Raw genomic sequence first — 23,365 nt, 5'->3', positions numbered from 1 at the left:
TCATACTTATGGTCACGTTCTTATGGCCACCCACTGTTACTGGCACTGCCTGGGTTCCACTTTTTGTAACAGCTCCTGTGGAAGTGCAGAGTATCCTCGGGAAGCCATCCCTCACCACCTGGGTCTCCCGATGGTGGACCCAGGTCACTGTTGGGCAAGCTTCTTTTCCAGGAAGTCTACTTTCCCATTCATGGCTACAGTGTTGGGAGTCCCCAGAATGCTGGAAATCTTCCCAGGCCTTCAGCAGCACAATCACCTGTGACTTGGCCCTGGAAGCCAAGAGGAAGCAGGTTGGTAGTCATCCTGGCAAAGTCAACACTGAGCCCTCATCCTGAGTGGCCACCACCAGGCTTCAGGAAGTACCAGGCTCATCAGAGCCCTTAGACTAGGCAGGCTGCAAGAAGCAGAAGCAGTTGGGTTCTTTTATACCAAAACAGCAAAACTATTTTGCTATAAAGCTATGCATGTCTGGGGGGCAGCGAGTATATGGGGAATTTCTGAACACTCAATTTTGCTATGAACCTAAAATGTTTCTTTAAAAAAATCCAAAGCTGGGGTGCCTGGATGGCACAGTTGGTTAAGCATGCAACTCTTGGTTTTGGGCTCAGATCATGATCTCAGCGTTATGAGGCAGAGCCTGTTGTCAGGCTCCATGCTTAGCGTGGAATCTGCTTGTCCCTCTCCCTCTGTTCTTCCCGCTGCTCACTAGCTCTTTCTCTCAAATAAATAAAATCTTTTCTAAAAAATCCAAAGCTAAAAACAACAACAAAAAAATCCAAAACTACTAAAACAAATCTTGGAAGTGACATACCATCACTTCTACTCTATTCTTTTGATCATACAGACCAAACTTGGTATAATATGGGAAGGGACTAAACATGGTGATAAATAACAAGAGGCATCATTGGGGACTGATAGATAGCCCAAATTTGTTAAAGTGGGCCTAGATGATTTCATTGGTGAATTCTATCAAGTATTTAAAGAAGGAATAATGCCAACTTCTAAAATCCTCTTTCATAAAAGTGATGATAAAACACTTCCCCACTCATTCTATGAGGTCAGCATCATCTTGGTAGTATGATAAAGCATAGATATCGATAGAGAGGAAATGTGCAGATCAATATCCTATGTGGGATTTATCCCAGAAGTGCAAGGTTGAGTTAACATTCAAGAACTAACCAGTGTAATTCACCACAGCAATAGAGTAAGGAAAAGCCATATGAAGATCTTACTAGATATACAAAAAGCAAAAAGCCTATGACAAAATACAATATCCATTTATGATTTTACAAAGCAAACAACAGCAAAATCTCTCATCAAAGAAGGAATAGACAGTAACTTTCTCAACTTGAGAAAAGGCATCTGCAAAAAGCTACAGCTAATACCACACTCAACGGTAAAGAATTTAACTATTTTCCATTGTGATCAGGAGTAAAACAAGGCTGCCCTTTCTTACCACTTTTCTTAAACATTATACTGTAAGTCCTAAGTATTGCAACAACAACAACAACAAAAAGAAATTAAAAGTATACATATTGGAAAGGAAGAAGGAAAAAAACTGTCTCTGGTTATAAAGACAGATTGTCTAAGTAGAAAATCACAAAGAATCTACAAAAAAAGCTTCTTGAACTAATAAGTGAGGTTAGCAAGATTGCCATATAAAAGGTTAATATAAAAAGTCATTTGTATTTCTAGTAACTGTATACTAGTAATGAATGATTGGAAATTGAATACTTTTAAAAGTACCATTTAAAATAACACCAAAGAACCCATATAATAGGTATAAATCTGACAAAGCATATGTAAGGTCTATCTGCTGAAAACTACAAAGATGGACAAAATGATTCAAACAAGGCCCAAATAGAGAAAAACATAGCATTCATAAACTGGAAGACTCAATATTGTTATTATATGTCTCTTCTCTCTAATGTATTTTTTTAAGTTTTTTTAAAAGGTTTTTATTTATTCATAGAGACAGAGAGGCAGAGACACAGGCAGATCTCTAATGTATTTTTAAATTCAACTCAATTCCTATATACATCCCAGCAAGGTTTTTTTTTTTTTTTTTTAAGATTTTATTTATTTATTCATGAGAGACACACAGAGAGAGAGGTAGAGACATAGGCAGAGGGAGAAGCAGGCTTCCTGTGGGGAGCCCAATGTGGGACTCGATCCTGGGGCTCCAGGATCATGCCCTGAGCCAAAGGCAGATGCTCAACCACTGAGACACCCAGGCATCCCAAGGTTTTTTATTTTAGAAAACAATGAGCTAATTCCAAAATTTTATATAAAAGGCAAAAGAAATAGAATAGCTAAAATTATTTTTAAAAAAGAACACAGTTGAAGGACTCATACAACCTGATTTTAGGCCTTATGAAAAGCTATGTATGTCATTGGCTAGACAGTGTAGTACTGGCAAAATGACAGAGATCAATGGAAAAAAATAGAGAGTGTAGAAATAGACCCATGCATATATGGTCAATTGGTTTTTTATTTTTTAATTTTTATTTATTTATGATAGTCACACAGAGAGAGAGAGGCAGAGACACAGGCAGAGGGAGAAGCAGGCTCCATGCACCGGGAGCCCGACGTGGGATTCGATCCCAGGGTCTCCAGGATCGCGCCCTGGGCCAAAGGCAGGCGCCAAACCACTGCGCCACCCAGGGATCCCGGTCAATTGGTTTTTGACAAATATGCAAGTATCAAGAAATAATGCTAGAGCAACTAGATGGCCACAAGCCAAAAACTAAAACAAACTGCAACAATCAAAAAAAAAAAAAAAAAAGGGACACCCCCCCCAAAAAAAACCTTTAATCTATACCATATACCATATAAGACATCAAATGAAAATGAATCACAGACCTAACTGTAAAAGCTAAAACTGTAAAACTTCTATATAAAAGCATAGAAGAAAACATTTGTAACTTTGGCAAAGTTCTCTTAGGTATAACAACAAAATCACAATCCACAAAAAAATGAATTGGACTTCATCAAAATTAGAAACCTTTGTCCTTCAAAAGGTGTTTCATTCTTTTAACTAAAGCATTCAGTTAAAGGAATGAAAAGCTACAGACTAAAAGAAAATATTTATTTAATTATCAGAAGTCAATATTAAATAGTTGACTCAAAAATTGGCACAGATTTTGAACAGATACATTACAAAGAATGTATATTAATGGCAAATAAGCAGAAGGAAATATACGCAAATCATTAGTCATGAGAGAAATGCAAATTAAATCTACAATGAGATTTTTTTGGGGGGAGTGCAGAAAGGTGCTTTTATTAGAGCAGAGGACAGGACCTGAGGGCAGAAAGAGCTGCTACAGTGAGAACTGCTATCAGAATAACTAAAATTAAAATCTGACAATACCAAAAGCTGTAACTACAACTCTGATACACTGATGGTAGGAATGCAAAATGATACACACTCTGGAAAACAGTTTCATAATTTTTTATAAAGTTATATGTATATTTGCCATACAACCTACCAATCATACTCCAACCACACTTTGATTTCAAGTGAAATGAAAAATTATGTTCAATAAAAAACTGAGTGCAAATATATAGAGTGGTTTTATTCACAATCACCAAAAAATGGAATCATTCAAAATGTCCATTAGTTAGTGAATGGATAAAGTATGTACATCCATATAATTGAATATTTCTCATTAATAAAAAGGAACAAACTTGATACATCATTAAACACCAATAAATCTCATGCATTATGCTAAATGAAAAAAGCCAGATCCCTAAATACCATATGCTGTGATTCACATATATTACACAGATGCATAACGTATATGTTTATAATTATGAGCTTAGAATGTACATTATAAAGTCCCACCTATATGTGTAGGTATGTTTATGTACGTGTGTGTATGTATGTGTATATATATATATACACATATATATATATACACACACATACATATATATATACACATTCCCAGAAGCAATGAGCAAAACTAGTATCTTGATCTTGGTTTCTGAATGCTATTCTTCACTGAAAGGAAGCAGGTTCTTTTATGACTATAAACAATGTAACTATATATGTATAAATAATAAAAAGGCAATCTTATAGGCCAGTTCCCCTCTAAATGATTCAAAGTCTTATCTTGTTACCACAGTTTTACTTTTTTGTGTTCAGTTTATGTTGGATTAAGGTGTCTTGAAAACATTACACTTTAGGGAAGTAGAGTTTAATCCCCACTCGTTGAGGGTGGACTAGACTTAGTAACTCAGTTCCAAAAAAATAGAGTATGGACAAGGAAAAAAATCAAAACATTTTATCAGAGAAACCCGGCAAGACACTGTTTTAGCCAAGAGATCAAGCTTAATATTGCTAGTGATGTTATATGGGTATGAGGTATCCCTGCTGTGATGTGATGAGAGCTTTTCACCTCTGTAGTATTCTTTCCAGAAACCCATAACCCCAGTCTAATCATGAGGAAATATATTAGGTAAACTCAAATTAAGGAATATTCTACAAAAATATCTAATCAGTACCACTCAGCTGTCAAGATAATGATAAACAAGGAAAGACCAACCGTCTCAGACCAGAGGAGACAAAGAAGACATAACTGTCTGCAATGTGTTATCGGGTAATGGATTCTGGAACAGAAAAAGACATTGAGAGAAAAACTAATGAAATCCAAAATTGTCTGGTTTATTTAATAATAATATGCCAATGTTTCCTAGTTTTGACAAATATAATACAATAATGTGAGATGATAACACTAGGGGAAACTAAAACTGGATGGGGAATATACAAGAATTCTCTACAATTTCTGCAACTTGCTGCAAATCTGAAATTATTCAAAATAAAAAGTTTATTTAAAAAATTACTATCACACCTACTTTGTAAAGTCCTTTCCTATACTTTAAGAGAACAGCTTCCTATGTCATTTTGCCATCTTCTGAGAGAAAAGTTCTATTTCTATACTTCTTCCTTTTCATTCCTAGCAAGGAGACAATGATAAGAATTTATACCTGGTATATCTGGTACATTGCTAGTAAGATACAGTAAATACCCTATAAGTAGTTGTTATTATCTTCGTATTTTTTCCTTATACAGAAAGGTATATAATTTAATTATAACTTCTTTTCTACTAGGAAATAATCTAACAGCTCTGCCTATTGGTATCCATAATCTTTTTTCACTGAAGGAGATAAATTTTGATGATAACCCTTTGCTGAGACCTCCAATGGAAATCTGTAAAGGAAAACAACTGTATACTATTGTACACTATCTACAGAGGGCAGATCAAAGAGACGGTAGGTGATCAGTGAGTGACCTACTAGCTTATAAGTAATTTTCTAGTATCATCTATAAATTAAAAAGATAGTATACTTTAAAAAGAGTATGCTTTCAATGTGGTAGAGGCATTAAAATATTTATCATCTTCCCTTTTCTGAAGGTTAGGAGTTTATTTTGATAATTCAGATGATTTAATCTGGGTCTATATAAACTAAACCATTGAAAACAGGCAAACCCAAGTGGATGGATTGGCTGCTCAATGCCCTTCAAACAGGTTGTTCATCATGGTTGTGCCCAGACTTAGGCCACATAAAAATCTCTTTACTGGTTCTGATCTGTATCACCACATGTAGTAGTTCCAAAATTCTTATCTAGCCTTGAAGAAAGTACTTAAATCTTTTGTATTGAAGCCAATCAGCTTTTGGCCCACTATGATCACCTGTGTACAGTGGTGGGTACTCTCCATTCTTTGTCCTTAAGTATTCCATTGATTGTCCCTGATTATTTCAGAGAGTGTGTCCATTTTCTTTCAATGTCCTTTAGCTGGGCCAGATGGAGATCAGTTTCTGCAAGCCTTTCACACGGAAATTTCACCAACTAATTCTTTCCTTAGGGGTAAATTCCCAACAACTAAGCTTTTTTCCTGAGACTCTGACTTTGCTTGTCACAATCAGTGACAGCTGTCATCCAGATTTTGGTTCTCCAATTCAATGAGTATTTAAGAAGTATTAAATCAATTTAATTAGTATGGATCCAGATTTGGGGAAATACACAAAACTGTCCCCACCCCCAAATCATTCTATAATGTCCTTGTCTGTGTAATCAGGAGCTTATATCAGCAATAATCTCACAGTCTAGCTAGATGGTCACTAAAAATGTACAGTCCTCTTTAAGGCACAACATACATCCATACGCATGGCTACCAGTTAGAAGTTTCTCTAAGACTTAGGCCTCATTGATAGAAAGAAACTAAGAGATAAAATTAAAAGTCACAGTAGCTGTTTTTCCTAACTTGTTATGCAAGTTGGTCCTGCTAATTATTATCATTAAAAAGGAATATTTTATGATAATTATTTCTATAAAGTATTTAGGAGTTTCCAAGAATCCATAAAGTATTCTTATTAAGTAACAGAATTTTATAGAGGTGGCAACAGACCAAAGTCAGCAAAAATGAGAGAACCCTAGCCATTTATATCTTACCCAAGGTGCCCTCACACTGCAGGCACCCTGAGAGAGAGGAGAGGAAGTCATCATGGGAGATATACTTATTCTCCAATTAACAAAGAACATGGGATTCCTTCCTTAAAATTTTGCCTAGGATATTGGACTTTCATTTATATCATTAGCATACAATCTAGCCTGAGGGACTGAGATGATTACAGAGGGGTGGGAGATTGCTAGTTCTTAAAAATTTCCAAAGTACTTTAACAACAACAAAAATAGATCTAGTCTAAGATCTAAGGCAGCATTCATTAAATAAATGATTTGAATATAAAATATACATATATACATTATATTTATAGTAGATGTGAACTTGGCTTTTTATGATGCTACATAAAGAAGACAATTAAAAAGCTAGAATCAAAGGATGGAATTAAATTCATTTCAAATCCTTAGAGAATTAAAGAAAGTTTTGAAAATCACTTTAAAGTTGCTTATAATATACTTTTAAATGGTCATTACATGTTTTTGATTATTAAGATTTTGGACAAAATTGAACAAATGGTTCGAATTTCAGTTTGTATGTTAGGTCTGCATCTTACTTTTCAATTTTACTTGACACAGACATTTGATAGGAGCACAGAAGTAAGGAACCCAGATATAATAATAATAAGCTCAAAATAGAGTACGTTTTTCAAAGGAAATGGCTTAAATTTTCTTTTTATGTTCAAATGTAGAGAAAATCCTAGAGAAGATCTTCATCATAGTTGCCAATAATATCACTATAACAAATTTTAAATATTTGTGTCAAAAATTAAACCTGGCAATCTCAGAAACAGATATGTCTACAAAAAGGTATGTATGAAGAACAACATGTGGTATAAGCTATTCTCATATTCTGATTTATATCATTTTGATATTACAAGGTTTTGAAATGTTATATTAACATGAATTTTAATTTGCTGTAAAAGACTCTGATTTTAGTTTATAATATATTTGAGAACCATGTGGGTATAGTGGTTAAAAGTAAAGGCTCTCATGGAAGACTGTTTGGCTTTAAATTACAACTAGTTTTGTGACCTTGGATAAGTCCCTTAACTTCTTAGTACTTTAGTTTTTCCACTGATAAAATGGATATATTTACCTAAGAGAGTTTTCATGAGATCAAGTTATTATTTTTTTAATAAAATTTTATTTATTTTTGAGAGACACAGAAAGAGAGGCAGAGACACAGGCAGAGGGAGGAAAAGCAGACTCCATGCAGGGAGTCCGATGTGGGACTTGATCCTGATCCTAGGAATCCAGAATCACGCCCTGAGCCAAAGGCAGATGCCCAACCGCTAAGCCACCCAGGTGTCCCATAGATCAAGTTATAAAGCATGTAGTACTGTAGCAGTAATACACTGCCTTAGAATAAAAAACCCATAATTACTGTTTTGAGATCTTGAGTAAATCTTAGAACTAAATGTTAATTGATTTCCTACAAAGAAACAAGGGTTGGCATGGGGCTGACTTTCAGTATTTTGCCAAGCTTGGTGCTAATATTATATGAACTATCTTCACCAATAACTTAATCCTCACTTCAATCTGGTAAATTGGTTTGAAAACCTAGGTATACAGTATTTAAGTAATTTAAATCTTCTTAACTGGTAAGATAAAATAATATTATCTTTAAAATTTTCAGCCCTGTTTCATTAAGTGAGAGAGTCCTCCAAGCACTTCATAAGTGGAAAACAGAAAGTATCAACTTATCACTAACTACTGCTGCTTTAAGAGACCAACTAACTCGGGCACTAACTATGATAGGAGCATATGAAATTATGGACAAAATAACAGCTTTAAAACTTTTTACATGTGCAATTAAATTCTGAACAGTGTACCCATAATAAAAGCTGAAAACTTATGATGTACTTATATAATTGAAACTGGGTATAAGAGAACTGCATGTTATGTCTCTTTTCATGCATTCCTAACAGATAATGACAATTTATGGCTACCACTTTAATGTTATCATAATAAAATATGAGAGACACTATTTTGTGTACTTGTTCTGTTACCTTGGAATTATGATTAATAATTTTTAAAAAGAAATGATTCCATTAAAAATTCTTTGTTATACAATGCTTTTATATAACCCAAGATTTATAGGTAATAAGGTCATTAGTAACTTGCATTGGAGTTACAAAGCAGAGAAATTTCATTTTAGACGCTGGCTTAAAAACAGAAATGAATGTCCTACCATTTCTCCATTAGGAATGGGATAGGTCTGTTAAACATAAATCAGAGCCAAGGTCAGTAATCCTCTACAAATCTCTCTCAACTTTTAATATGGTTACATCCCAATAAACACACTGTAAGTTGAAAGTAATACAAGTCAAAAAAGTAGTTTATACCATAGCACCTTTACCCATTCATATATTGGTGAACACTTGGGCTGCGTCTATAATTTGGCTATTGTAAATAATATTGCCATAAATATATGGGTGCATGTATCCCTCTGAATTAATGTTTTTGTATTTTGGGGGTAAATACTCAAGAGTGTGATTACTGGATCATAGGGTAGTTCTATTTTTAACTTGAGGAACATCCATACTGTTTTCCCCAGTGGCTACACCAATTTACATTCCTACTAACAGTGCATGAGTATTCCTAGAGACCAAGAAAATACTGTTTCGTCAAAACTCTTTCCATTGCAGTTAAGCTTAAAACAAACAAAAATCAGCTTACACAACTGAAGCCAAAGAAGCTCCAGATGAAACCAGCTTTAAGTTAACGGTGAGGAAGAAAACACTGCATTGTGTTTGGATTCTGAGGGCAAAAACTGTTTATTAGCATTGTACTGTAGTAGGAAGAGAATAGTTAAAACTGTAGTTTCTAGAGTCTGTGAATACAATGCATCTTTCAAAAAAAGAGCTTAGGAGGCTTACTCTTGAATAATTTACATAAACAAATACAATTCAAAACTATATATAATTTTCACAATTATTATTTTGACTCTTCTGATTTAGCTAAATAATTTTTCACAAACATTTGAAGCAATGAAATCAATTAAAGGTTTCATTTGTGTAACAGAAAAGTAAACTAGCAACTTATCTGCACTAAGAAAATTTTTATCTTGTAAAAAGTATGTTGTCAAAACAAAAATGCATTTCTTTTGGCTATCTAGCTAACAAATTTTACTGATAAGAAGCTAATTTCCATTCTTAAAGAAGTTAGTATTTTTAAAAATATTTTTTCCCAAAGAATGAGGGCTTTGTAAAGTTTTTGTTTCAACTACATAGAGAAACTGAGCAGTATCAGGATGCTTTGCTTTTCTCCTGTTTAAGATTCTATGTTTTGGCCTCATTTTCTCAGGCTCTTTTCTGTGACATAAGATGCCTGTTGGTAGCTCATAAAAGAAGAGTTGATTTATTTCTTTGTATCTAGTATTATAGAAAATGAGTCCAATTAGATTGCTTTTTTACTGATACATCTTAGCAGATTATAACCGGAACAGGTGAGTAGTTTCTTTTATCCCTAACCTTATTTTCACAATGCTGATGATGAATAAGACAAATTTAAATACCAGCAAAAGGAAACTTCATCTGAAAGCATAGAACATAGCCAAATCCATCCACTCATCCCAGACCAGGTTAGGGCATATGTGGTAACTGCTACCGTTACCTCTACAACAGACCCCATTTTCTGTTCCTTCTTGGCATCCTACTAGATAACGTCTCCAAGCTTCCCTTGTGGTTAGGTGTTGCTCCTGTGATTGACTTCTCCAAATGAAACATAGGCAGAAATGATGTAAGTTGCTTTCAGACCTAGCTCCTAATACCATTCCCTGGCTGGTTGGAGGTCCCGGGCATGGCAGATCCATAAAACTAGGGAGTCTTGCTCCCTGAGTCTCAAATCAGAAGACAGCTCCTCAACTAGGCATGGCTATTTTGCACTGCTGAATAAGTTATAAATTCTGAGGTCTGAGGTCAAGACCACACCCCAAGGGATGTTTTGTTATCTTACCCTAACCAAAGGAGTGGCATCTCCCAAGCAAGAGCAGATCCACGACTGTCCTAGTACCAAAGTTGCAGAAAAGAAAGAGAAATCTGTGAGGGTTCTATGATTCAGTAAATACCCTTACCTTACCTTCATTTATATTACCATTCCTCCTTATTGGTAGAATTAAAGGAAGAATTAGAAAAATTGAGAGCAGGCTGAACTTTCTATAGAAGTCACCAAAAGAAAAGTGTTTAGTATATGGAGAATAATCAATAGCAGACATTAATAGAGTTCCATTTAACATTTAATAGCAGCCATTCATAGAATTCTACTTAACATTTAAACATTTTAAGCCCTGTTAATCTTTATGACTATTATGCCCCTTGAGGTAATCATAGCTGAATTTTCCACAGTTTATCTTGGCTTATTATCATGTGTACCATACCTCTATTTTATTATATTTTAGTATATTTGCTGCTGAAGCAAGCACATATTTTATTATATTTTAATTTGAAAACATGGCAAAACAGCAGTTAAATAAGTTTTTAAACAGGAAACAACATAATGGTAGTTAAATCTGGGGGGAATGAGATGACACCTAACTTGTATTTATTTAGTTTTTTTGCTCATTTATATTTTCTATTTTTTCCCCCAATGAGTTTATGTTACAAAAAAGAGTAAAAATGAAGTCACATAATCCTATTCTCTTAATACATTACAGCCAATTTAATGCTTTGCAAGTTATCTTTTACCTTGGTGTTTATAACCATATGCATATAGTTTGTTTTATATAATAGCAGTGCAATACATACATTTGGAACCAAACAATTTTGCATTCCTGCTTTGCCCCTAATGGTCTTGTGAAAGTCATTTAATCTGTGCGCTGATTTTTCCCTTCTGATAAAAAAAATTTCTAAAGTGTTGTGCTTTACATGAGTTCTCATGTACATGAATGAATACATGAGAACTTAGTGCATAATGTATTAAATGCAAAAAAATCAAAATAGTGTTCTAACATGTTTTATAATTAGCAACTATTAATATATATTAATATATATTAAACTTTTATCATATTTCCCCCAAAGAGCATCCACGAGTGGGGGGCTAAGGGGGAGAGGGAGAGGGAGAAGCAGACTCCTCACTGAGCATAGAGCCCAATGCAGAACCTGATCCCAGGACCCTGAGATCATGACCTGAGCTGAAGGCAGACGCTGAATTAACTGAGACACCCAGGGACCCTGAAACTCTATACTCCTTAAATGATAACTTTCCATTCCCCATTTCCCTTAACTTCCTGACATCCACCATTCTTTTTGTCTCTACGATTCTGATTACTCTAAGTACTTCATATAAGTGGAATCACAGTGTTCACATTTTTGTGACTGGCTTATTAATTTACAGTTAAAATAATCACTGATGGGAGATTTAACTTCTACCATTTTGCTATTTGTTTTCTATATGCTATATAGCATTTTGACCCTCATTTCCAGCCTTATAATCTTCTTTTGAGTTTAGCTAAAAATTGTTTTGCTGTGCAATGCTTAAATTCCCTTCGTATTTACTTTTGTGTTCCATAGGTATTTTTTCTTTATGGTTACTATGGGGATTACATTTAACATGCTAAAGTTGTAATATTCCAATGTGCATTTATACCAGCTTAACTTCAATAACATACAAAAACTCTGCTCCTTTAGAGCTCTGTTCCTATTCCTTTTGGTTATATGTCACAAAATTACATATTAACACAATGTATGCCCCAAAACATAAACTAGTAATTCTTTTAAAGCATTAATCTCCTAAATATGTAGACAACAGAAATGTAGAATTACAAGCCAAAGTCACAATAATACTAACTTTTAGACTAATTTTTTTAATGTATCAATCTCTTAAATCATTTAGAAAGAAAAAAAAAGAGTTACAAACCAAATTTATAATAATACTAGCTTATGTAATGAGGTCAGTATTATCCTGATACCAAAACCAGATAAAGACACTACAAAAAACCCCAGAACTATAGGCTGTATGTTCATCTCTGATGAACATAGATGTAAAAATCCTTAGCAAACCAAATCTGATAAAACATTAAACAGTCATTTATCACAATCAAGTGGTACTTATTCCCAGAATGTGAGGGTGACTCAATATTTGTAAATCAATGTGATGCTATATATCAACGAGAAAGAATAAAAATCATATAATCATTTCAATAGATGCAGAAAAAGCATCTGACAAAGTGCAACATCCATTCATGATAACAACCCCCCTCTTTTTAAAATTCATGATAACAACCCCCCTCTTTTTTAAAAAAAGATTTATCTATTTATTCATGAGAGACAGAGAGAGAGAAAGAGAGGCAGAGGCATAAGCAGAGGGAGAAGCGGCTCCTCGTAGGGAGCCCAATGTGAGACTCGATCCTGGATCCTGGGATCATGCCCTGAGCTCTAGGCAGATGATCAACTGTTGAGCCACACAGGTGTTCCCATGGTAACAACCCTTAACAAAGTAGATTTAGAGAAAACATACCTCCCATACAAAAAGGGCCATATATGAAAAACCCATATCTAACATCACACTCAATGGTGAAAAACAGAGTTTTCCCTAAGGTCAGAAATAAGACAAGGATGTCCACTCTCACCACTTTTATTCAACATAGTACTAGGAAGTCCTAGCCACACCAATCAGATGAAAAAAGAAATAAAAGTCACCTAAACTGGTAAGGAAGAAACAAAACTTTTGCAGATGACATGATACTTTATAGAGAAAACCCTAAAGACTCCACAAAAAAACTACTACAAGCAATAAATGAATCAAGTTGCAGGACACAAAATCAATACACAGAAATCTTTTGCAATACTAATAATGAAGCAATAGAAAGAGAAGTTAAGAAAACAATCTCCTCCCAAAAAGAAAACAATCCTATTTATAGTTGTACCAAAAATAATACCTAGAGATAAAATTAACCAAGGAAGTGAAAAGACCAACTATAAAACACTGAGGAAGAAACTGAAGACCACACAAATGAAAAGATATTACATGATCATGGATTAGAAGAACAAATATTATTAAAATGTCCATACTACCCAAAGCAGTCTACAGATTTAATGCAATTCCTACCAAAATACCAATAGCATTTTTCACACAACTAGAACAAACAGTCCTTGGATTTGTATAGAACCACAAAAGACCCTGAATAGCCAAAACAATCTTAAAAAAAAAAAAAAAACTGGAGGAGTCACAATCCCAGATTTCAAGATACACTACAAAGCTGTAGTAATCAAAATAGTATGGTAGTGGCACAAAAACGACACACAGATTATCAGAATAAGAGTCCAGAAATAAACCCATAATTTTATGGTCAATAAACCTTGAGAAAGGAGGCAATATCTAATGGAAAAAAGTCTCTTCAACAAATGGTGTTGAGAAATTAGACATCTAGATGCAAAAGAATGAAAGTGGATCACTTTCTTACACCACACACAAAAAACTTAAAGACCTAAATGTGAGATCTGAATTCATAAAAGTCCTAATAGCATAGGCAGTAACTTCTCTGACATTGGCCATAGCAATATTTTTTAAGATATGTCTCCAGAGGCCAGGGAAACAAAAGGAAAAATAAACTAATTGGACTACATCAAAAGAAAAAGTTTCTGCACAGTGAAGGAGATAATCAACAAAACTAAGAGACAACTTACTGAGTGGGAGAAGATACTTACAAATGACAGAGTGGGAGAAGATACTTACAAATGACATACTCAATAAAAAGTTTAGTATTCCAAATCTGTAAAGAACTTATACAACTCAGGGCAGTCTGGGTGGCTCATCGGTTTAGCGCCGCCTTCAGCCCGGGACGACCCAGGGTCGGGGTCAAGTCCCGCGTGGGCTCCCTGCATGGAGCCGGCTTCTCCCTCTGCTTGTGTCTCTGCCTCTCTCTCCGCATCTCTCTGTGTCTCTCATGGATAAATAAATAAAATCTTAAAAAAAAAAGAACTTATACAATTCAACACCAAAACAAAGAAGTAATCCAATTAAAAAAGGGCAGAAGACATGAACACACATTTCTCCAAAGAAGACACACAGATAGCCAACAAATACATGAAACAGTGCTCAATATCACTGATCATCAGGGAAATGCTAATCAAAACCACACGTTACACCTGTCAGAATGGCTAAAATCAAAAACACAAGAAACAGCAAGTGTTGGCAAGGATATGCAGAAAAAGGAATCCTGATGCACTATTGGTGGGAATGTAAACTGGTAGAATCACTGTACAAAAAGGGATTCCCCCAAAAATTAAAAATAGAATTACCAAATGATCCATTAATTCAATCCAGTAATTGCACTACCGGGTATTTACCCAAAAAATACAAAAACACTAATTTGAATGATATACGCATCCCTATGTTTATGGCAGCATTAATTACAAGCATATTTACAACAGCCAAATTATGGAAGCAGCCCAAGTATCCATCAATAGATGATTAGATAAAGAAGTAGTAGTATATATAAAAAAAGCAGTAGTATACATATGTGTATCGGCTCCCTGCATGGAGCCTGCTTCTCCCTCTGCCTGTGTCTCTGTCTCTCTCTCTCTGTGACTATCATAAATAAATAAAAATTTAAAAAAATATTTAAAAAAATTAAAAAATTAAAAAAAATTAAAAAAAAGAAAATTTTGATGAACTATTATTAAAAACCCACTAGAATCAGTAAATGAATTTAGTAAGCTAGGAGGATACAAGATCAATTTACAAAAATTAACTATTTTTATTTTATTTATTTTTAAATTAACTATTTTTATACAGTTACAGTGAACAATCTGAAAATGCAATTAAGAAAATTATCCCATGTATAATACCATGTATAACATCAAAAAAATACTTACAAATTTAACACAAGAAGTGGAAGGCTTGCAAACACAACACTTTACATCACTCAAAGAAATTAAAGAAGACTTAAATAAATAGAAAGGCATCTATGTTCATGGATTGTAAGACTTAATGTTGTTAAGATGACAATATTCCCCAAACTGATCCACACATTCAATGTAATCTCTACTAAAGCACAGTTGGCTTTTGTAGAGATTGATAAACTGATCCTAAAATCCATATAGAAATGAGAGACCCAGATGAGCAATCCTGAAAATTGATAACCAAGTTGGAAAACTCGTGCTTCTCAATTTCAAACTTACTACAAAGGTACAGGATTCAAGAAAAAATTTACTTGTTGAAGCCCTTAACCCCACTGTGACTATATTTGGATAGAGGGCGGGTAAGAAGCTAATAAATGTTAAGTGAGGTCATAAGGGAGGGGCTTTAATCCAAAAGGACTGGTGCCCTTAAAAGAAAAGGAAGAGACCTATGAGTTTCTCCACCATGTGAAGACACAGTGAGAAGGCAACCATCTGTAAGCCAGAGACAGAGCTCTTGCCAGGAACTCCATCAGCTAACATCCTGATTTGGGAATTCTAGCCACAAATGTGAGAATATTAAATTGTGTTATTTAAGCCAAAAAAAAAAAAGCCCTCATGTTTTGAATTATGTGGTTTAGAAAATAACCACCCTTCTGTTATATTTGTGTGTTTCTTAAAACGATATCAGTTCTGATGTGATACATTCTGGTAATATAGTCCTGGGGAGGTGAGTTGAAATCTGGTATGATATTCCTATGGGTAAGGAAGGGGCTTTTCTTGAAATGAAGAATAAACTGAAAAATTTATTGTCAAATCACATAGAGAAGAAATTACAAGTCCATGATCTGTATCTGAAATCCTCAGAATAGGTTATTTTTGCCATAAGAATTTTTTCACATCTTAAAAATACAAGAATGCAGATTCTGTATGTTTTTAATACCCTCAGCACAACCTAGGGTACCACCCCATTATCAAACAATATTTCCATGGTAAAACATAGGAGTACCCACATTACGTGGGATAAATAAAGATTATAAATCAATCAATTTAGGTCATGTTTTGATGCTATATGACTTTGTACCAAACTTCCAAATAAAAACCTGTCTCAAGAGCTTTTCAATATTCTTCTCTGTGTTAAATGATCATGACTCTGTGGGACTGAAAGGGCTGGTTTGGAATGGAAGATATCAACTCTTGTCTCTTATTGGACATTTTCCCTCTTGGTTCTAAACTTGCAAAGAAGACAGATTACTAGTTTATTTTCTGGCTGAGAGGTAGAGCACAGAGGAAGGTGGAGTCTGAATATCAAATCAGGCCTTGTTTCATGTTGTTACCTCTCACATTTCATTTCCTTTTGTTAATCTCCAGGTCTATAGTGATTTCATAGTATCATCTCCTAAGAAAGATTTTCCTGTTTAGGCACACTGTGATAAAACATTAAAGCCCACTAATTCTAACATCTTATTATATATTAATAATTAATAAGAAGGTGAATCTTAGGGTAAGATTTAAGATAAGAAGATGAACTGTATCTTCCTTCCTGATGGTTCTTCTTCCATTTCCACCCTGGAGAATTTTGGTTTAACTACATTAAACTGGGCAATGGTCCTTTCACATTACCATCTCTTACCTTCACAATAAACTTTAAACCCATGAGCACCAATTGCAAAATCAATGGTCAAATGTAGTGAGAATACAGTTTTGGTACTTGTTACTGAACAAGTACATCTGGCAGCAGATGGAATCCTGTTAATCTAAAACCATACACAAAATTAATTGTTAGAGTCGTATTTTACCTAACAGAGTTGAAAGAGCATTAAAAGTTATTTTATTAAAAAAAAGTTATTTTATTAAGTCCCCAAGCTTTGTACAAATAGGTACATACATACATACACACATTTTTGAATTTATGACGTTAATTAGAAGTCACTCATTAAAAGAAATTACTGTATGTTTATATAAATATACACTTATTTGTGAATGTGTGTGTGTATTACTGAGAAGAAAAATACTGGTACTGGAATAAGGATAGACATATAGATCAATGGAATGGAACTGAGAGTCCAGAACTAAACCCTAACAGTTAATTGATTTTTGACAAGGGTGTTGAATAATTCAATGGGGAAAGGACAGTATTTTCAATAACTGGTGCTGGGGAAAATGATTATCCACATGTAAAAGAATGAATTTAAAGCCCTATCTCATATCAATATACAAAAATTAACTCAAAATTGACCAAACTCCTAAATATGAGGTAAAACTATAAAAATCATAGAAGAGAACATAGACATAAATCTTCATGACCTTGGGTTAGGCAATGGTTTCTACATGACACCAAAGTATAAGCAACAAAGAAAAAATAGTGATAATTTTCTCTGACCTATGATTGTAAAGATGTAATTTCAAAGTTACTGCCAGATCTTTTGTGTCACTGAAAAGTATCCATCAGCAATAGATTAATTTTATTATTTCAAATGCTCTAGTTGGAAAGTCTGAAACCCTGAGGATGCACAATGGGAAAACCACTTCTCTCTGCATAATCACATGCAGAACCACCTCTATTAAGAGCAATGGAATCCTGTGTGGATTTAGCTATATTTAGGAAAATGTTCCTTTTCCTTTATTTGTGCTTGCACTGTGTCAGAGCTGAGAAATATTTGTCCTTGGGGTGTGTGTGTGTGTTTGGTCCAATACGTTACCAGAAAACTAGAGGAGAAATGAAGATGTACATTTCATTTCCCACAGGTATAGAAACTTTGGGCCAACTTGATGTGATGTGTCAAACAAGATAGTTTTGCTTAATTGCCTCTCACTGAAAAATTCAGACTCAGGGAAATGTTTGTAATTGTGTCCTGTGAACTGCCTTTTTGGGGATGGATGGGTTGGGATTTGGCGGTGGGTGGGCTGTAGATCCTAGGGTGAAATAAATTTCTTTGAGGTTAGAATTCCCCGAAATGGAGTTTTTTTTTTTACATTAGGGATTAAAGAAAACCCCTTCAGGGTCGCCTGGGTGGCTGTCAGTTAAGCGACCAACTCTTGATTTTTGGCTCAGGTTATGATCTCAGGTCCTGAGATCAAGCCCCATGTCAGGCTTTGGGCTGGGTGTAGAACCTGCTTGAGACTCTTTCTCCCTCTCCCTCTGCTCCTCCCCCTGTGCTCTCTCTCTCTCTCTCTTTAAAATACACAAATGAATATTTTTAATAAATAAAGAAAACTTTCATTGAGAAGTAGCATAGAAGTAAGCTTTCAATAGGAAAACCAGATACTGTTCTGTGTCTATGAAGGGTACTAACTCCCAGTCCCCATATGTTTAATGTTTTGTTCTTTGTCTAGGACTTTAGAAAGTCATATGTAGCATATGGTTTTAGTTCTCTTGGGTTCTAAAATTTTACTTTGTCATTTACAATCCTTTAGTAAAGGTGTAAAGGTAAGGTCATATGTCCAAAGTATGGTTTGGGGATTTTAAGGGAATCACTCTTCCTGTCAGAGAGCAACATTTAATGAGGAATTATAGGAATGTGAGCAGAGGCTCAAGGCCAAGCTGAGAGGGAGAAGAGCTCTCTGGAAAAATTGCTGCAATTTATACTGATTCAGGCTGCAATCTGTATTGTACTTAATATAATCCTCCTTCCCCTCCCAAATATATCTGAGGAAGATTACAGAAAGAAAACCAGGTTTGTTTTTTTTTTTTTTAAAGATTTTATTATTTATTCATGAGAGACAGAGAGAGAGAGAGAGAGAGAGAGGCAGAGACACAGGCAGAGGGAGAAGCAGGCTCCATGCAGGGAGCCCAATGTGGGACTCGATCCCAGGACTCTAGGATCACACCCTGGGATGAAGACAGACACTTAATCACTGAGTCACCCATGCGTCCTGAAAAACATGTTTTTTAAGAAAAACATTTTCTTTTTTTTTTTTAATTTTTTTAATTTATGATAGTCACACAGAGAGAGAGAGAGAGAGAGAGAGAGAGAGAGAGGCAGAGACACAGGTAGAGGGAGAAGCAGGCTCCATGTACCAGGGAGCCCAACGTGGGATTCGATCCACGTATCTCCCGGATTGCGCCCTGGGCCAAAGGCAGGTGCCAAACCGCTGCGCCACCCAGGGATCCCAGGAAAACATTTTCTAACAAAACTATCCAGCTAATTTTCAATCAAGCATCTTTTATTTAAGGCTTATAAAATATTTAGAAAAATGTTGGCTTTGGTCACACATCCTTTATTATCACTCAGCATTTCAGTTCGCAATAAGGAATTAAACTTAATTTCAATAATGATAAGAGTGGTCTGATGAAAAGTAGGGCAGTATAGGAAAATGGTGAATTACCATACTCAACTAATAAGATAATAGTAGGGTTGAATCCATGGTGAATCAATAATCTCCCTGATCATCGTATGATGTGCTTCTGGAACGTCACTTTGGAAAACATTAAAATAGCAAAAGGTATGGTTATATAATAACGAGAACTACCTTTGAGTTTTAATGAGTCAAGGTTTTGTTTTAAAACCATTTCACAGGAAGGTCATACAGATGATATGGGATGTGGTTCCATAGAGAACAAAAATTGAAAACCCCACAACTCATATTCTAGGTCAGCAGTTTTCAAACTTTTTGGTCACAGGACTCTTTCAGAATTGCATAAATTATTAAGAGTCCCTAAAGAACTTTAAAAAAATGTGGGTTATATCTAAACATATTTATAGTAATACAAATTAAGGTGGAGAAACAAAAAAATTTATTAATAACAAGCCCATGTTAACATAAACAATGCATTTTATTTTATTATTTTTGTAAGATTTTATTTACTCATGAGAGACAGAGAGAGGGGCAGAGACACAGGCAGAGGGAGAAGCAGGCTCCCCACAAGGAGCCCAATGTGGAACTTGATCCCAGACTCTGGGAATTACGCCCTGAGTTGAAGGCAGACGCTCAACTGCTGAGCCCTCCAGGCATCCCAACAATGCATTTTAATAAACATAGTTATGTTTTCAAATACAAAGAAAACAGCAAGTGGGGTGCCTGCGTGGCTCAGCTGGTTACCTTCCGACTCTTCATTTTGGCTCAGGTCATGATCCTCAGGGTGGTGAGATCAAGTCCCCTGTGGGGTTCTGTGCTGGGTGTGGAGCCTGCTTAGGATTCTCTCTCCCTCTCCTTCTGCCCCTCCCCCATCCTACTCGTTCTCACTCTCTCTTAAAAAAATAGATATTTGGTATTATTTCAGATTTTTGCAAATCCCTTTAATGCTTAGCTTAATGGAAAACTGCTGAATTCTCATACATGCTTCTGTAGTCAATCATGTACGCTGTTTCAGTTGAAGTATATAAAGAAAACCTGGCTTCAGAGATGTATACCTAGAAAAGCAAGAATATATATATATATATATATATATATATATATATATATATACACACACACACACATACATACATATCCGTATATATATATATATATATATTTTTAAAGATTTGTTTATTCATGAGAGACACAGAGAGAGAGGTAGACACATAAGTGGAGGGAGAAGCAAGTGCCTCGCAGGGAGCCTGATGTGGGACTCCATCCCAGATCCTGGGATCATCCCCTGAGCCAAAGGCAGATGCTCAACTGCTGAGCCACCCAGGTGTCCCAGACCCAGGTGTCTAAGTTTTTCAGATAATTATAGGTATTTTTCTTTATAAGTGGTAGTATCTTAAAAGTTAGTTGCAATGTAGAATCTGGAGGTATATCAATGAACTTTTTGTAGTCTATGAAAATCTTTTGGCCCGAGACAACTGGGTAGTTCAGTTGGTTCAGCCTCTGCCGTCAGCTCAGGTCATGATCTCAGGGTCCTGGGATCAAGCCCCACATGTTCCTGCTTGTTCTCTCTGTCTTTCCCCCTAACTTGTGTTAGGGAGGGAGCCTGGCATGAGCTCCCTCTTTCTCCCAAATAAAATCTAGAAAAAAAAAAAAGAAAGAAAGAAAATCTTTTGGTTTAACTTGTATTTGATTAAATATTTAACTCATGCATGATGTTGCAACATCATCCACTGGTCATTTGAAAATACTGGTTCAATGAATTACATAAAGATTTTATCATTGACACACTTTATTATACAAAGCCCTTTTGTTATTAAACTTTCCTCTGCAGAAAAGTCTCAAGAATTAGTAAGCTGTCAAGTTTACAGTGGTAGATATGTTTTCTAAAATTCTTAATTTTTATTTAAAAGCTTCTTTTTTTTTTTTTTTTTGAGAGAGAGAGAGAGAGAGAGAAACTGTGGGGACAGTGTCAGAAGGAGAGGGAGAGAGAGACTCTTAAGCAGGCACGAAGCCTGACTTGGGGCTCAGTCTAATGACTGTGAGATCATGACCTGAGCTGAAATCAAATCCATTGAGTAAGCGACCCAAGCGCCTCTAAAACCTTTAGTTTTATCATTGGCAACATATTGCTAATGGTTTTCCTTAAAAGGACAGACTGATTTCATTTTCAAGAAAATGTCTGTCAAATACCCAAGTCTGAATGACTAGAGTTTGGCAGTCATTCCTTCAAGCAAAATATGAACAGCTAGTTAAAAAATACATGTACTCAATGGTTAAACTCTAATAAAATTAACATTCACAATTCTTAAGGGAAATAATTTTTTTTTTTCTACTGCAAGTGCATGGCAGTGAGGAATAATGACTGCTAAAGCCCAAGAAGTTTTCATTTACTATTAAATTTTACACTATCTGGGCAAATTCCAGCAGTAAAAAAGCAAACAGCAGTATTACTATAAAGAGCTTTGACTTTGCAGATACTCTGAAAGGTTCTTGGAGATACCCAGAGGACTATGGACCACAATTTGAGAACTGCTATGGTAGGAATTAGGATAAACGCAGAATAGAAAAACAATTAAGACATGATCCCTATTTTCTAGTTCATCCTCTAACAGAGGAAACCTACAGAGATTACAACAGAGCTTTAGGGATACAAGAAATGGCAACAGTGGGGAGGACAGATTAAGCACAAGCATGGACAGGTACTGGACAGGTAGGGTACTTTTGCAATGCAGACATGCAAGGATGAGGCCAGACCTGAGGTAGTGGTGGATGGACAAAAGTTCAAAGTGGTGGGATTATTGGATGTGGTGATTGATTAAAAATATGAGGAATGAAGGGGAAAGGGCAACGGGGTGGAGAGTGGTGCCCTTCCTCCATAGGCATTCCTCCAAGTTACCGGAGGAGGTAACTTCAGTTCGGGACTTACTGACCATGAAAAGACTGTTAGGCCTCTGGGTACACGTGCCCGGTAGGCAGTTAGACTCCCCTGCTCCCTCCCGGAGCGCCCGGTAGTTTTCTCACGCAGCGCACTACCTGCCCGCCTCCCCACCCCCCGGCCCGCGCCCCCAGAGCCTACCTAGCACAACACCTAGCTCTTCACGGGGATTCATTAAATACAGGAACACGGGAGGGAGCTCGCGAGAGGCGTAGAACTAGATTAGGTAGCCTTTATGTATGCGTGCTGATTCGCGACCACAGGAGCGAGTGGCTAAGTGACGGGACCTGCAGGGCTGAACTTCCGCTTTACAACCTTTCTAGACAGAGTTCGGTGCCGTTCCTGGGACACGTGGCCTCCCAAGAGTCGCGACGGCCTGTAACAGACAAATGTACTGCGGAAAACCTGTTTCGGTAGAATCCAGACAACAACCACGATTTGTTACCTTTATGCCGTGTACTTAATACCTGCCAGACTGGTTTTAATCGGGGTGGCACGGGACTGACCTCCTCGTCCCACCCTTCAGTGTGCAGACGGCGTCTTTCACAACCTCCCTCCTGCCGACTACGCGGCCGGCTCTCCAAGGCCGGGGACCCGGACGCGCGGGCCCTGAGAGGCTGAGGCGCCGCGGCTCGGGAGCCCGGGCGGGGGGCGGCGCTGGGGCCGCCGGGCCGCCTGACGCCACATAAGCTGAGATCACCTCACGCGCGGGCGGTGCAATCACAGAGCGCGCCGCCGCCGCCGCCGCCCCTCGCAGACCTCGCTCTGAGATCCCTCCGCCCGCCGCGTCCCGGCGCCGCGGCGGTGCCCCGCACCCAGGGCACGCAG

The 23,365-nt window shown here is 36.3% G+C and overlaps 2 protein-coding genes across 5 annotated transcripts in view; one reads left to right on the top strand and one right to left on the bottom strand.

Moving 5' to 3' along the window:
- LRRD1 (leucine rich repeats and death domain containing 1) overlaps positions 1 to 8,431 on the top strand; it is a 40,660-nt gene extending 32,229 nt beyond the window's left edge. For 2 of the 4 annotated variants that reach the window (XM_038556788.1, XM_038556789.1), the window contains 3 exons: positions 5,113 to 5,274; positions 7,156 to 7,273; positions 8,103 to 8,431. In XM_038556788.1, the coding sequence (XP_038412716.1) occupies positions 5,113 to 5,274; positions 7,156 to 7,273; positions 8,103 to 8,289 (467 nt within the window). In that variant the 3' untranslated portion in view covers positions 8,290 to 8,431. The remainder of the gene's footprint in view (positions 1 to 5,112; positions 5,275 to 7,155; positions 7,274 to 8,102) is intronic. The other 2 variants (XM_038556791.1, XM_038556790.1) reach the window with 1 other exon arrangement.
- The window catches only part of ANKIB1 (ankyrin repeat and IBR domain containing 1), a 239,213-nt gene extending 216,021 nt beyond the window's left edge, over positions 1 to 23,192 (bottom strand). Inside the window, exons 1-2 of the mRNA XM_038556785.1 lie at positions 23,005 to 23,192; positions 22,679 to 22,913 (exon numbers count right to left, since the gene is read on the bottom strand). The gene's annotated coding sequence lies outside the window, so the exon portion shown is untranslated. The remainder of the gene's footprint in view (positions 1 to 22,678; positions 22,914 to 23,004) is intronic.
- Between the last annotated feature and the right edge of the window lie 173 nt (positions 23,193 to 23,365).

This window comes from Canis lupus, chromosome 14, assembly GCF_011100685.1.
Source record: "Canis lupus familiaris isolate Mischka breed German Shepherd chromosome 14, alternate assembly UU_Cfam_GSD_1.0, whole genome shotgun sequence".
NCBI lineage: Eukaryota > Metazoa > Chordata > Mammalia > Carnivora > Canidae > Canis > Canis lupus.
The sequence above is the reverse complement of the archived record's forward strand: the minus strand, read 5'-3'. Positions and strand labels throughout refer to the sequence as shown.